Below are 15,921 nucleotides of genomic sequence, written 5' to 3' on the forward strand. Positions count from 1 at the left end.
CCCAGAATCACCCAGTGAGCTTCATGGCTGAGTGGAGCTAGCACCTGGATCTCCCGATTCCCAGTCCAACACTTTTGCCACTACGCCATACTTTACTCTCCCTAATATCTGAAATACTTTTAAGTTGCAGCAGAAAACCTGAACATTTGGCAGAAAAATGTTTTGCTTTTTAAGTCACTTCAAATGACTGTGGAAATTTTTACAACATTTGGCAGCTAGACATTTTTTTTTTTTAAGAGTAGTAGTATTGATCTTGCCAACAAGCACAAGAGAAAGGAACACTCTCATCCAAACAGCTTTTTCTGTGAAGAGAGTCTTTTGAAGGAAAATGTTAAAATACAAAATTAAAAGTATTTCCCTTGTAGAAAAGGGCAAAAGTGAGCAATTTGAACAATCCCACTTACATGCTCCCGGAGGATTACTACAAAGTGCTCTGTTAAAGTGTTTTTGTTTTTAAGTGGTCTCTAACAAATATAAAATGTTACTTAATGTACGTGCACAACATGGTCATTTTATTTATAGTGTTAAGTATGACTATTTGGCCTAGCTTCAACATGTAATGATAGGTAAATTTTAAAATTAGTAGCACAGAGGCAAGGGTGCCTGTATTATCTGACTGGCTCTTTATCAGAACTTGTTAGTATGAGCCATATGCCAGGCAACTGAACATCCAGAGCACCAATATGTGGTGATAAGGATTCAAAATAGGCCTCTATGTTGACAATGACCTGGCTTCCCTCTCTGAGCCTGAAATATTAGCAATCTGGCTTATGGGTCTTACCGATGCCATCTCAAATTATTAGATGATCTGGGACGAGTCAGAGGCAACTGCACAGTGCCAAACTCCCAACAGGCCCACTAACAGATCATGGTCCTTTGAGCTCAGTCCCGCACCCAGTGCTCTTCAACATTTTTATTAATGACTTGGAGGAGGAGGTGCAGGGAATGCTGATCAAATTTGCAGATGACACAAAATTGGGCAGGATAGCTAATACCTTGAAAGACAGAAACAAAATTCAAAGTGATCTTGATAGACTGGAGCACTGGGCAGAAAACAACAGAATGACATTTAATAGGGACAAATGCCAAGTTCTCCACCTAGGAAAAAGAAACCAAATGCACAGTTACAAGATGGGGGATACGTGGCTCAACAACACTACAAGCGAGAAGGATCTTGGAATTGTTGTCGATCACAAGCTGAATATGAGCCAACAATGTGATGTGGCTGCAAAAAAGGCAAATGCTATTTCGGGCTGCATTAATAGAAGCATAGCTTCCAAATCCCAGGAAGTATTAGTTCCCCTCTACTCAGCACTGGTTAGGCCTCATCTGGAGTACTGTGTCCAGTTCTGGGCACCGCACTTTAAGACAGATGTAGACAAGCTGGAGAGGGTTCAGAGGATGGCAACAAAGATGATCAGGGGACTGGAAACAAAGCCCTATGATGAGAGACTGAAATAACTGGGCATGTTTAGCCTTGAGAAGAGAAGACTGAGGGGAGATAAGATAGCGCTCTTCAAGTACTTGAAAGGTTGTCACAGAAAGGAAGGCCAGGATTTCTTCTCAATCATCCCAGAGTGCTGGACACAGAAGAATTGGCTCAAGAACAGGAAGCCACATTCTGGATGAACATCAGGAAAAACTTCCTGTTAGAGCAATACGACAATGGAACCAATTACCTAGGGAGGTAGTGGACTCTCCCACACTGGAGGCATTCAAGACGAGGCTGAACAGCCATCTGTCAGGGATGCTCTGACTTGGATTCCTGCATTGAGCAGGGAGTTGGACTCGATGGTTTTGCAGGCCTCTTTCAGCCCTACTATTCTATGATTCTATGAGCTATCACCTACTCATTTATTCATTAACAAAGTTTATATACCACTCAGTAACAGATGTTCTATGGGGAGGAGGTTCTCCTTAATATGGATTACTGGGTTCCTTGCAAGAGGAAAAAAACGCAGGACATAAATGTGATAAATAATTAAATAATCAAATAAATAACTGATTGTCCTATAACTTCAGTGACTGTATTGATAATAAACTTATGAGGGAGAGCAAACATCCTCCATCTTCTCCCAAAAGGGGTACAGTGTGCAACCTGCATAAACAGTGTAACTGGTGTGGGTGTCTAGATTCTAGTTTAAGATTCATAATGACTTGATCAGGAAATACCTAGCTGCCAGGACCAGATGAAATGCATCCTAGGGTACTCAAGAAACTTGCTGATGTAGTCTCAGAACTTTGCTCTATCATCTGCGAGAAATACAGGTGATAGGTGAGGAGAACATATGAGGTGCCACAGGACAGGAGACAGAAAAATGTTGTCCCAGTCTTCAAAAGGCAAGAGGCGGGGAAGAAAGAGAGAGAAGATCTGGGAAACTACAGACAGATAAATTGTGCTTAAAAAGTGCTCATCAATGATTCCTCATCAAACTGGAGGGAGGATTTGAATAAAGTGTTGCAGGGCTCTGTCCCTGGGCCCAGTACACTTTTCAAGATTTTAATCAATGACTCAGGGTCAAACTACGTGTTTCATTAACTACGAGGTGACCAAAAAATTTAAGAAATCCCTGTGGGAAGGATACAATAAGCCAGAGAACTTTAAGTTAGTTCTGATGGAAGGATGACTCCAACTGTGTTTTGCTGTGCAGACAAGAAAAAAGAGCAGCCAGACTGATCCATCCTGAGATGGAGCACCTATGACCACTCAGAAGACGACTTCCAATGAGACACTTCATTTATGTGATCACTTACATATGCCCAGTACGGATTGTTCTACTGAACTGAAAACCGAACAAGGTCAGTGGGGGTCTGGTTAGAGAACTTTCATGACTTAGCTGCAAAAGAAAAAGTGGTGAATGGCAGACAAGAGAATTAGATGTCTTTGGTCATACATTTAACAGTTCTGGGCCTGTAGCGATTGTTAGTGTGTGGAATTGCCTTTCCCTTATCTGTCTTTTTTATTTTCCTCTCCCTCTCTATCCAGGCATAGTAGGGATGAAGAAGAGAAAGAAGGAGATGGACTTCGTATTTATTTTAAAACTTACGAACTTTAAATTTAAATACAGAATATGTCATACACTTACCAAACCATATTTAAATCCTTTGAGAGAAGGCTGGAGAGTGAGTTTTATGCAGCTGGGAAGTACAGTCAGGAAAGTTAAAACAAAGCTAAAAATAAAATAATAATTGTATCATATTAAAAACACTGATTTCAATAACATTGGGTTCACCTTCTTAAAGACCTGAATCAGCTTGAAACAGTTCTGATTTATTTAGGAACAGTTGGTATGGATCGCCTTTTGTACTTATTGAAGAAAAATAAGTAATGTTTCCTATTTTTCATGTCCTAATTTGTAAACTCACAAGTTCTTAAACAATCAGAAGGCAGCTGTATGAAACTATTTATTTATTAAATTGTAGCTCAAGCTCTCTAAACTACAAACTGTTTACTCAACTCTTTTTTTATACAGATTTTTGAACAATCTTACGTTATTACATGGTTTTAAAATACCGCAATTCTTCCAGAGGTGCAATTCAAACTGAAAGCAACTCAGGATTTTTATTCTCACTTACCTTAGTTTAAGCTGGGTTTCTGCTGACAGAACTGCCTTTATTTTGAAAAGGACATCTATGGTGCACCAAATATTGGCTACTTTATCCTGAAAATATATTTAACGTGTTGCATAAATTTTTTTGCCACTGGTGGGCATTATATATTTGTTGAATGGCAGAGACTTTTTGCATGGATGAATATCTGAATCTGAGATTAAATGCATCTGTGCCATCTTGAGTCAAAATTATGGACAACATTTGATTAAAACAAACCTTCAATTAACATAAGTACGTTCTTTAATACAGGAGCTCATGGATCATGAATGTTATAAAATCATCTATAAACTGACATTATCAGGGTTTGTTTGTTTTTTTAAAAAGAGAAACATGAAACTTTTTTTCCAAATGTGAAGCCACGCTATATTTTGCCACATTCTGACTAGAACATATTTAGCTCTGCTTGCTAGTTGCTAGCAATGACAGAGTTAACCCCTAATAAATCAAGAAGTCTAAAGACATTAGCAGTTGTGCTAGGATCACTTTCCAAATTAAATTTGTAACCACACAGCTAGCATGCTCATGAAACTCATCCCTAAACAGCTGCTTGAATCACAGCTGTGTAGACATAACAGCAAGAAAGCTACTACCAACAACTGAGCCATCCCTCCTTGTTCACTTACAAGCATACAGAACACACACTGCAAATTTGCTGAAGGTGACAAGTGCTTGGCAGCATCCACAAACATATAAGATGCCTTCTTAATAGCCAGCAAAGTTTTACAACTATCAGCATTTGTAGGCATCTCTGTAAATGGGAACCAATTCAAAGAACCTGTCACAGGCACCCCAGTCTAAACTTACTGTGTATTGCTTATGTAGACAGTTTCTCAGTTTATCCAGCTTAATATCCAAAGCAGTCATTCCTCTGCCAGCTCTGAAAATATTTCAGCTAACATTAGACCTACATTTCTGAGCTGTCCTGGGCAAATTGTGTGAAGTTTCTTTATTATAAAATGTAGATTTCCCTCACTAAAACCTAGTACTGTGTAAAAACACCCGCCCCGCCCCCCTGCATAAAATGCACCTGTAAACACACCAAATTGGTTGACAGTTCTTTGGCTTGTGAATTTCTATATACTTCACATTTTGTGTAACACCTCAACATACAACTGTGGAATAAGATCCTAATTTTTTCTTCCAGTGTACCAGCACCACTGCTCTGGATGTTAATGGTTTTCAGAAGCAAGTCTGCTGCAGAGTTGTATCACTATTTCTCCCCCTCCCTGGTGCAAACCAGTTAATAGATGTCATCTCTGTACTAAAACCATCTACTTTATGCTCAACACCTTTGGGCATTACTTCAGCAAAGCAAGTTGCAGCTTTCCATCATAGCAAATCAGGACTCTTAATGCCTTTTAAAGCATGTAACATTCAAGTGTCAATCCAATGGCTATTTTGGAATAGAAAAAAGAAAACCCATAATGGATTTAATTCGTTTTTCAGATCCTTCAGATAATATTGTACAAGGACACTGTTAATTACTAAGGAATCTATTTGAACGGAAAAATGTACGTCTGAACTATAGATCTGACGATGGGATAAATGTTGTCTATTTGTATAATATCCTGGAAGATGCCAGCTGAGCTAGGGGTTAAACACTGGATTAAATAACTGGCAAGAAATGACGGTCAGAGAAGCCAGATCATATTACTAGCCTTCTGGTGTATCTTCCACATGAAATCCCTAAGGGTCAAAGTGAAGGTTTCTCAGGGGAGCTAAAAATATAAAACCTTTACAAGAAGCTTGGGGGGTGGGACGGGACATGAGGCATACCTCAAACAAACCTCGATCAACTGGAAAGAGCCTTCTGAGCACTTGTAAAATTTGTTTGACGTCTGTACAAAATGGGAGCCAACAAAGAGCAAAAGAAACAACTACAGTAAATCCCAGTTTCATTAATAACAGTAACCTGAAAGAAAAAAATACATTAATCCAAGCCCTGAAGAAAAAGAAATGGTTACATAAAAGAAAATAAGAAATGTTTCTGGACTTTCACACTTAAAGCTGATTTAAACATGCAGTAGATAATCTAAAGTGGGAAATCTACCAGCAGAAGAGGTCAGGGATAAGAAAACTGTTACATATTAAAACAAAACAAAAAAAGACATGCAAAACTCTTATCTTCTAAATCTGGTTGTCCATTTGTGACCTGTGCTTAACTAATGACAGGTGTTGAAGAGAAAAGATAGTTGTGTGTATTTTGATACATGATGGACACTCTTAAAACTATTTAGTATGTTATTTAATGACTTAGGCAAAACATGTTCTACTGGGGGGGGGAGTAAAGAATTATAATGACATGAATCCCTTCTCCAAAAGCTTAATCGAGAAATGAATGACATGCACAAATTCCCAAGGCAAGCCTGCCTAAATGCATTCCAGAACCATTTTAAAGATACTTACCCCTTCCCCATCAGACCTTTTTTGAAGCACTTTCCCAGCAGATAGCAGAAGAAGGGCAAAGAATGGTAGAGCTCCATTTGTTTGTAGTTTATAGCTAAGCAAAATGATATTGAGCCCCAAAGGTCCCAATCATAAGATAGGCAAAGCACTCCCCACAAAGCAAAGCCAAGACTCACAGAATTATATATGTTTTTCATGTTAAGGACAAAATTCCATTGAGAGCTAGGTTATAGAGATTATACAATAGTAAGAGAATACTTCAGAGGATCTCCTTTTGCTAACAGTACTGATTTGCCCATGCCACAGATATAACCCAGCTGAAGTCTGAAGGCCTATTGATTGCTTAAATCTCTCCTATAGCAATCTGACTGAAGGTTTAAACAGTTCTTAGTATTGCAATTGAAGAAATCAATGTAACTTCAAAGTGCTTAATTTTGGCTGGATTGTACCCTGAGTTCTCAAACTTTGATAAGTACCCACCACTGTGCCTCCCACATGATCTCCCCTGTTCTAACATCACTAGAGCTCCAAGTAAAGCAGTGCCGATAGAGCAGCTTCTACACTGCTAAGGTAATATAAAAGACCCTGAAATTCATGATTTGCCCATAGCCAGCTGCAACTATCATAACTATAGGTAGTTTGGCCAAGTTTTTCTTAATTAGCAATAACAGGTAGATAGGTTGATGACTCGCAACACAGCCTATAAATTGCCTCAACTGAACTGTATTTCGAGGCAATGTCAGGTGATAACAGACTTTCATATCTAGTGTTTAATCTGTTTCACACATCTAACTTGTGCTTCGTTCATCTAGTCCGAACTCACATTCAGGTACATATTTATACTATCCGCCTCATATCGAATGAATGTGTACTGATGCATTCAGCATAAGAGAAGAACGCTAAATTATGTAATACCTATATTTGATATATTTAGTTACAGAATCCATTCCCCCATACCTAGCAGCACAATCTGATACATGTTTACTCAGAAGTAAGTTGCACTATATTCAGTGGAGCTTATTCTCAGATAAGCGTGCATAGGTTTGTAGCGTAAGGCTGCAATCCTATACCCTCTTACTCATTGAACTCAATCAGATTTATGTCTGAGCAGACATGTTTAGGGTTGTTCTGCTAATGTCTTTTTCAATGATCTTGTGAACATTTCTATATATTTTACAAAATAAGCAGAAATTATTAATTCCTGTTCACATACCTTTGCCATACAAATTACATCCCTTATTGCTGTATAGTAAAGAGATTGGTGTTGGGTTAGAGAATCAATTGCATTGGTAAAGTGTAAGGATGTGACTTCAGAGACTATACAAGGATACTGAAAATGTCCATAATCAATCAGAATGAGGCCCGGATAAAGCAATATGCAGAGAGAACTAGAAATCTGGGAAAGAAATATTTTTTTAAAAATTCAACATCTAAAAAACCCAGCTAATTTTGTAATAGCTTTTCTTGCCCTAGAAATACTATATAACCAGTACTGGCAAAAACATTTCATTCCTCCCATCTAAAAAGATGCAAGTAAGGCAATGGTAAAGCCCAGTGTATCACTGCACCAATTTATGTTTTATTACTGCCATAAGTGCAATTAGTTCAATTAGGTCATGACCAAGTTAAATGTCTGAATGTTAAATTTGGAATTTGGAAGCATGAATTGATATTACCTCATACATCTCCAACCATAGCAAGATCTGTGACTTGCTTTGGCTTGGACAAAGCAAAGGCTAAAGTGCAAGTAAGGCTAAAGGACCATCTTCTCAAATATAAGGATGCTCTAAGATCTTCAGTAGAGGCTCTCCTTCACCTCTTGCCAACACCTGCATTGTATTTGGTTAGGGCCTGGGCAAGGCCTTTCTCTGTGGCTACAGCCAGGCTGTAGAACTCCCTATCAGGGAACCTGCCCCACTCCCTCTTCAATGAACTTTCTGCCATGGTGTGATTTTTTAAAATGGCTCTTGCATATTAATTTGTGAATCATGTTTATCTGCCCTCTTCTTTATCTGTTATTTTGTACATTCACATTTTAATATGCAGTAAGCAGCCGTGGGCGTTTTAAACAGAAAATGGAGTAAAAATCTGTATGATAAATAACAAATAAGGCTGCAGTCCTATGCAATCTTAAGCCAGACTAAATTCTACTGAACTTTAGGGGAAGGATCCAATGGTGTCACAGTGCGAGCACTACTGACACTGTACTAGTGTAAACCAATGCTTGCACAATGTCAGTAGTGCTAGTGCCATGACACTGTTGGATCCTTCTCAACTGAATGTTGTTGTTGTTGTTCAGTCGTTCAGTCGTGTCCAACTCTTCGTGACCCCATGGACCATAGCTCGCCAGGCCTTCCTATCCTGCACCCTCTCCTGGAGTGTGCTCAAGTCCATATTCATTGCATCGGTGATGCTATCTAGCCATCTCATCCTCTGCCATCCCCTTCTCCCTTTGCCTTCAATCTTTCCCAGCATCAGGGTCTTTTCCAATGACTTTTCTCTTCGCATTAGGTGGCCAAAATATTTGAGCTTCAGCTTCAGTATCTGTCCTTCCTTCTGAGTAAATAAACTTTGGATTATGCTGCATCCTACACTTTTGCAATCCTCATATATAAATTAGCCCAACTTGTACATTACTAGCATTGTATTTTGTTCTTGTGAGGGATTCCAGTAATTGCTTTCAAGTTAATGTTTTTAACTATAAATGAACTAATACATATTCTTACCCAGTTTATGACAACAGAGCTATTTTCTGATATTGCAGCATTAACTAACTCCATTCCTGCCTTCCACCTAAGAACAAAACAGCTTTATTTGGAAGTGGGGAAAAATTACACCAACCTTTTTCTTAGTTGAAGTCTCTTTTAAATAACAGCAGTACAAAATTACTGCAGGTATGTAAACTAGCAAATCAGCAACAAGAACTGCAAGACATAAATATTATGTATAAGAAAAAAGGAATATTTGAACTTTTTGCAATTAAAAAGCCATGTGTCAGAGATACAGGCATTAACTACACACACTTCAACTCAAAACACAAACCTTAGACTACACATACACTTAAAACAGCAAGCCTTATTCTAGTACTAGACCTTTCTGTGTAGTAAATGGGTTGCTTTCTTTTTTCTGACTCATGTCCTTCACTTACATATAAAAATAAGCCCATAGTTTCCCTGCATGTTCAAAGCTAAAGATATATGTAGGGTCTTTACTGAGTTAAAACCTAGCCCTGTACACAAAGTGCTTCAATTCCATTGAAGTTAATGGGATTAAAGACAACATTTCTTTAAGTTGCAGAGCAACCAAGATGATGCCCTTTATTGGCACCACTAATGTTCAAAATGCTGGAAGAGAACCAAATGACACAGAATTCTTCAGGTACTCAAGTTCAAAGAAAACAACAAAAACCCACCAACACGATGGGATAGCTGGTATTAACCAGGGGCATGTTTAAACAGATACTTTATTAGCTGGTTTGCGAATCAACTGGCTTTGCTGGTTAAGAGGAGCCGTGCTGGACCAGAGTAAAAGCCTATCTAGTGCAGCCTTCTGTTCCCACAGTGGCCAACCAGAAGCCTATGGAAAGCTGACAAGTGGGACATGAACACAACATCACCTTCCCATTCATTTTTCCAAGTAACTAGTATTGAGAGGCATAGTGCCTCTGATATTAGAGACATTATATAGTCATCACGACTAGTAGCCATTGATAGCCTTATCTTCCATGACTTTGTCTAATCCCCTTTTAAAGCCATCCAAATTGATGGTCATTGCTACATCTTATAGAACTGAATTCCATAGTTTGTTTAACCACTGTATACAGGAGTAAAGTTGTCTACCCTGGATTTAGCTTCATTGGATGGACCCTGGGTTCTACTGTTATGAGAGCGAGAAAAACTTCTCCCTAACCACAGCATGCATAATTCTATAACATAGAAACCTTGTTTCTATGTTTAAAAAAAAGCAAACATTGTAACCTTTTCTCACAGGGGAGTCCCTCCAGCTCACTGATCATTTTGGTTTCCCTTTTCTGCACTTTTTCCCTTTTTGTGGTGCTGTGACCAGAAATGTACACAGTATTCCAAGTGGGATCACACCACAGATTTGTATAACGCAATTATGCTATCGGAAATTTCATTTCTGATTCCTTTCCTAATGATCCCCAACATGGAATTTGCCTTTTTCTTAGCAGCCACACATACTGGGTTGACATTTTCATCAAGATACCCATTACAACCCAAAGATCCCTTTCTGGTCAGTCACATCAGACTTCATCAACATACATGTGAAGTTAGGATTTTTTGCCTCAATGTGTGTCACTTTACACTTGCTTACACTGGACCACATTTGTCATATTTGTCCATTTCCCTGGTTTGGAGATATCTTTTTGGAGCCGTTCCTTTTTATTTTATCCACCCTGAATAATTTGGTGTCATCAGCAAACACCAATAATTTGCTGTCATCAGCATGGCCATGTCACTCACCCCTAACCTCAGATTATTTATGAACAAATTAAAATGCACTGGTTCCAATATAGATCCTTGGGGTGTGTGGAAGTATTGCCTTATTTCATATGCTCAATATGATGTGTTTTAGAAGGCCAAGACTAAAAGGTTGTTCAGACAAAACTGCGAGCCCTCCTGGTTTGTGAGCAAACTATGGTTTGCTCAAGCCATAGTTTGCCCAGATTACACAAAATGGCAAACTATGGTTTGCCAAGAGGCAGGAAGAAGCTGATGGTTGGAATGAGTGGGGATGAGGGAATGTGCAAGCCCAAGGCTCCTCAGGGATCATTCATGTAATGCCAACCATGGTGTTTGATTGATCTCTGAGACTGCAATATTGTACTTACTTTGACAGAGCCTGTTGTTTGTGCACACGTTCCACAGAGAGAGGATTTTCTAAAATGTGTAAAACTAATGGTCAACATTTAACTGTATTGAATTTTGTAATCCTGATACACTAGTTTAATGGCTATTGTTAAAAGAATGTCTATCCATTATCTTAGTTTGTACATCAATGGTATGTCAAGCGTGTTGATTTGAGCATTATTAAAGACCATTTCAAGGGTAATTTGGTTCTAGTGATTTTTAAAATATAATCAATTACTAGAGACCAGATGGAAAGGTTTGTGGCCAACACAAGAGGTGGTGTAGAGGAGTGTCTGATTCTGCCCTGGATAATCAGTAACACACATCCCAAGGGATTGTTACAGGACTCCACTCTATCCTGTAAGCAAAGGAAGACTGGACAAAAACTAATAAATGTGTTGTTTAGGCTGTCAGATAAGTAATTCTTGTGACATTGCTGTCTGTATTTTTCTTCATTAACCACTACATTAACTATCAATTAATACGCTTCTGAAAATGATCACCTTTTTTTTCCATCTGGTTAAGCTGTAAAGGCAAATTAGTACTGAATTTTACAGTTGTATATATGAACACTAGAAAGTTTTAAGAGGTTTGGAGAAGCTATTATATAATAATGGAAGTACTGATTCACAATATTTGGTTTTGCACAAGTATATTAGCATCTACTTCATTCCAGTGACTCTTAAAATATATATCCTTCTTACTTCAATATTAAAAAGCCCTCAATATGACATCCTCTCAAACTGCTACATTTAAAAGCTAATAGAAAATAGCCATGAAATTCTAAAAACTCTAAAAATAATTTTCTCAAACTTACTCAGTGCCTAATTTTAGGGCTTATTCTATATACCACTTCTTGAAAGTTGCAAACATTTGCAAAGAGATTTTCAGTACCTAACTTACTAGCACAAAAACGTATCTGAATGAAATTTAGAACCACGCCTGGTCACTCCAAACTTCTACCTCGTTTAATACTATATGCCAGAGAAGAGCCATAGTTAATAACTGCTATAAACATCCATGTGCTATCAAAGTTTATACTTATATTGTAGGAATTAGCAAAACTATTATGTCAAATGAGCAACCTGTTACTATACTGCCTTTAATTCATTAATTAATTTATTTTAAGAATTCTATGCATCCTTTTAAAGCAAAACTCTCACAAGGCAGGTTACATAAAACTTAAAAATAAAACTACACTATTACAATAAAAGAACTCCTAAAAACAGCAACTTAAAACAATTCACAGCCAGCTGCACACTCCTATAGAATTAATTTGAGTAATAATAAAACAATTTTAAACCAGCAGTATTATAGATTAAATATTTAAAAATTCAGTCCTGCATATCAACTAAAAGCTGCCCAAAATAGATGGGGTTTCATTGAAAGCCTGTCATGATTAAGCCAAGTGTATATCCCTTGGGGGGGAGTTCAACAGGTATGGGACCACCACCAAAAAAGCCCCGTCTTTTGTGCCTTCCAGTCAAATTGATCTTAAAAATGGGTCTGTGAGCAAGTTCATCCCAAGTAATAAGAAAAGTGTCTGCTACCATCCCTGGAGACTCATTCAGAGTCACGTAGCCTGATTCTATAACTCAAACCATCTCTCTTGCTATATTATTTTATCCTCATGAAGTTGCATTACTGTTAGGGGGCTGATGCCACTCCAGATTACAATTACTTCTCTCCTTGCACCCTAAAAACACCCCTCACATGGACCATCTGAACTGCAGAGCATAGGATTGGATCAAACATCTTTTGAGTTTATACTGAAAAATAAAATAGAATGTTCTACCTGTTGCCCGCATGAATAACTTATGTAGCTGACTCTCATACCCACGAGATGTGTGCAGAGCAATCCAACTTGGATTTATTAACTCTGCTCTGTAAAACAAAGTATAAGAACATTAAAAAGTAGACAGTCCTCAACAGCTAGTTATTAACAAGACAGACGATACACATTGGACCAAATTTCTCATCATGATTCTACCTCCTTCAATAGTAATTACACACCTATCAGCAATAAAGAGAACTGAAAATAATTCATTTTCATATATTGTAGTACAGCATTGCTGGAATGGTTCATTGGACAATTCAACTAGTTATGGAAAAGAGTGCACTGCCACTTAAAGACCAGGTTCACAGCATGGGTGTTGCTTTTAAATCCAGATTTACATACCACGCAGAGCCTTTCACCAATTTCTGTTGGTGTACCAGCAGCTCCCCCAACTAAGACATGACCTGGTCACATTAGTGCTTTGGTAATATCTATGCTTTATTACTACATTTGCATTATCAGGGACTCCCTTTAAAAGTGTTCAGAAATATGCTGCCAACTGGGGCTCATCATAGTAACCATATCTCAGTGGAAAGGCACGTTTTAAAAAATAGTTAAATTAAAGCAAAACTGCAAACATATAAGTAATTCACATAATTCCTAGATGTGACCCCAATCCAAGGTGATGCTGAGTGGTAAACATACCTTTCAGCCAGCGTCATCTTCCCCATTCACTACATCACTGAAGGAGATACATGCACAGAGATGTTCCTATCATGGATGTGGAACCACTGTGTGTACCTCAGAACTCTCAGACTTGCAAAGAGCCTCAGAATCAATCTGCATTTTTCTCTTTCTTGTAGGAAACAAGATGCACTTAAGATAACTGTTTCAACTGTTATATAATTGCTACATAATTAACTTACACATAAGCACACAAAAGACTGTGATAAGCAGTAAGAGGTGGGTAATCAAGGCCCCAGTATTGTAAATTATTGTCACTGGTGTTGAGGTACCTGAAAAACAAAATGAAACCCTGAAATAAATATAAGCCTTCATTATATCTGGTGACCTGGTTTGCACATGATGGTGGCAATTTCTGGGTTGTTTAAATCATGGGTTGTCAGGGCCAAGTGGCAGCAAGCACACGCGCTGCCTCCCATATGCTCATATTTCCGCTTTCAATTAACTTCCTGGGTTGTTTCATGATGTCCAAAGCTGGAAACTTGGGTTGCTTAGTGGTTAAACAACCCAGAGTTAATCCATGCTTTGTTGTTGGGTCAGTGTCACTTTGATTTAATATGCAAGTCTGCTGTTAATATAAACAAGCTTCAACATAACACTAAATATATTTTTTTAAAAAACAAAACATTCCACTATTTTTGTTGAAGATTCCTTTTTTTAATAAAAAGAAGTGAGTTCATAGTTACCTTGGATGCACAGGTGCGAATGTCTGTCGTAAGACAGAAGAGGAAGCAGTAAGATTTAGGAGGATATAAAATTTGTGCCTATGACTAGCTGGAATTGTTCTGGGAAGTAGATATCCGTTTCTAGGAAACAGAACTAAAATAATCCAAAATCTACTGGGCTAAAAGGCTTTTAGTAATTATTGTTCTGAACACCATGATTCACAAGTTCTACTGTAACAGATTCTATTAAGGATGCAAGGTTCTCTTCCAAGCAGCAATACACACTTTAGACTCTTTTCCTCAGTTTGACCAGCCTTTGTCCTGAAATCTTCTGCAGTAATCTGAAACTAGATACAAACTATGCCAGGATCATCAACTAACCAGATCCTTGGGTGGCTTTAATGTGATGGCATCTGTAATCTGGCAATTAGCCTGCCATAAGTACGGGATGTGCTTTGAAAATGTATGCAGAAAAGGGAATGAAGATCTGGGAATGCAAAACAAAACTCATGTAAAAAGTATTCAAACTATAATGTCTTATATTCATCTTTGTAAGCCACTCTGGGAGCCTTTTTCAGCTGAAGAGTGGGGTAAAAACACCCCAAATAAATAAATACATAAATACATACAATGTTTGCAGGGAAGTTTTTCTTATCTCAAGATCAGCTTTGGACAAAAGCTGGTGAGCACTTTCTATGGGTCAAACCCAATGTCACGCTAGTGGAAGTTCACCAGCATAATGGGACTTTCTTCCTGTTTTCCCCTGCAGCCCTTTGTGCCACCTGAAAATCTGCTCCAGAGGGTTCCCTAGCCCCCCAGAGGAGAGATTTTGCGGGTGCATGGGGGGCTGCAGGAAATTACCTCCCCATCCTGGTTCTGCAGATGGAACTTTTTCCATCACCGGAATGACACCATTGGATCCAACCCTATTTCTGTCACTAGCAGATTACAGAGCGACAATGGGAATAAGCTATTGGTCTTGTTATATTTGTTGCTGCATAGTTAATAGTTAAATAACTATTGTCACATACGGTTAATCTGAAATCCATTGCTACTCAACTTATGTTTGCTTACAGTGCGATTCTATGACTACTCCAGAGTAAGTCCATGGAGGTGAATGGGATTTATTCCTTGTTAAGTGGATGCTGGATTGCAGACTTAGTGGCTTTGCAATCTTCAACAGAGAGTGCCCCTTACTTAAGGGAATCCTAGATCTAATTCTAATTCTTGAAAAGCACAGAGCTCAAGCATCTGAGCTCAAGAAGAATGACCAACTGCACTTGTCAGCAAACATAAAGCACTGTGCTTAGGGAAAAAAAGGTTACTCCATATCAAGCATAACCAGATGGTACTGTTGACTTGCAGAAGGATAAGAAGTTCCTACTAAAAACTAAAATTACCTTAACAGCAACTGTGACTTAAGTTGTCAACACAATAGGTGACAAGGGTCATGAACCTACTCTGACATATCAGTAATACCAAGTAAAACTGGCCCTCTAAACCAGCCGAAGAAAGTAACCTCTAGAGGAAGTATGTAAAGTGCAATGGCAAAGGATTTTCATTCATATGACCCTTCTGTACTTATGTTTCTGTGGAGAGCAGTCAGAATTTAGCCACATCTTCAAGTTGAAAGGCAGAAGGTTTTATTCAATGAAAATAAAAGTTACAAAAATAAGACATCAGAACCTTTAAATCTCCGTGAAACAGAGTGACTAGTATTTTATAATTGCCAAGGGGCATGTTCTTAGCTTTTCCAGTCTATCCACTCAAAGGCAGCCAACTTTTGACATTTATTACGATAAATGATATTTCTTGAATACCTTATGAGCAGCCTGAAGTATCTTAT

At 38.3% G+C, this 15,921-nt stretch overlaps 2 protein-coding genes across 10 annotated transcripts in view; one reads left to right on the forward strand and one right to left on the reverse strand.

Annotated features, from left to right (window-relative positions):
• Positions 1-12,333, forward strand: part of ITGB3BP (integrin subunit beta 3 binding protein) — an 81,875-nt gene extending 69,542 nt beyond the window's left edge. For 4 of the 5 annotated variants that reach the window (XR_014790518.1, XR_014790521.1, XR_014790525.1 and 1 more), the window contains exons 10-11: positions 2,652-2,799; positions 2,987-12,333. The gene's annotated coding sequence lies outside the window, so the exon portion shown is untranslated. The remainder of the gene's footprint in view (positions 1-2,651; positions 2,800-2,986) is intronic. The other variant, XR_014790519.1, reaches the window with a different exon arrangement.
• Positions 1-15,921, reverse strand: part of ALG6 (ALG6 alpha-1,3-glucosyltransferase) — a 47,260-nt gene that overhangs the window by 15,069 nt on the left and 16,270 nt on the right. For all 5 annotated transcript variants that reach the window (XM_084852317.1, XM_084852315.1, XM_084852319.1 and 2 more), the window contains 8 exons: positions 13,593-13,682; positions 12,685-12,773; positions 8,860-8,942; positions 7,350-7,414; positions 6,019-6,204; positions 5,389-5,524; positions 3,577-3,662; positions 3,087-3,171 (listed from right to left, as the gene is read on the reverse strand). In XM_084852317.1, coding sequence (XP_084708443.1) covers positions 3,087-3,171; positions 3,577-3,662; positions 5,389-5,524; positions 6,019-6,204; positions 7,350-7,414; positions 8,860-8,942; positions 12,685-12,773; positions 13,593-13,682 — 820 coding nt within the window. The remainder of the gene's footprint in view (positions 1-3,086; positions 3,172-3,576; positions 3,663-5,388; positions 5,525-6,018; positions 6,205-7,349; positions 7,415-8,859; positions 8,943-12,684; positions 12,774-13,592; positions 13,683-15,921) is intronic.

The sequence above is a fragment of the Heloderma suspectum genome, chromosome 4, assembly GCF_057233095.1.
Source record: "Heloderma suspectum isolate Gila_16-S chromosome 4, 16-S_ref, whole genome shotgun sequence".
Taxonomy (NCBI): Eukaryota; Metazoa; Chordata; class Lepidosauria; order Squamata; family Helodermatidae; genus Heloderma; species Heloderma suspectum.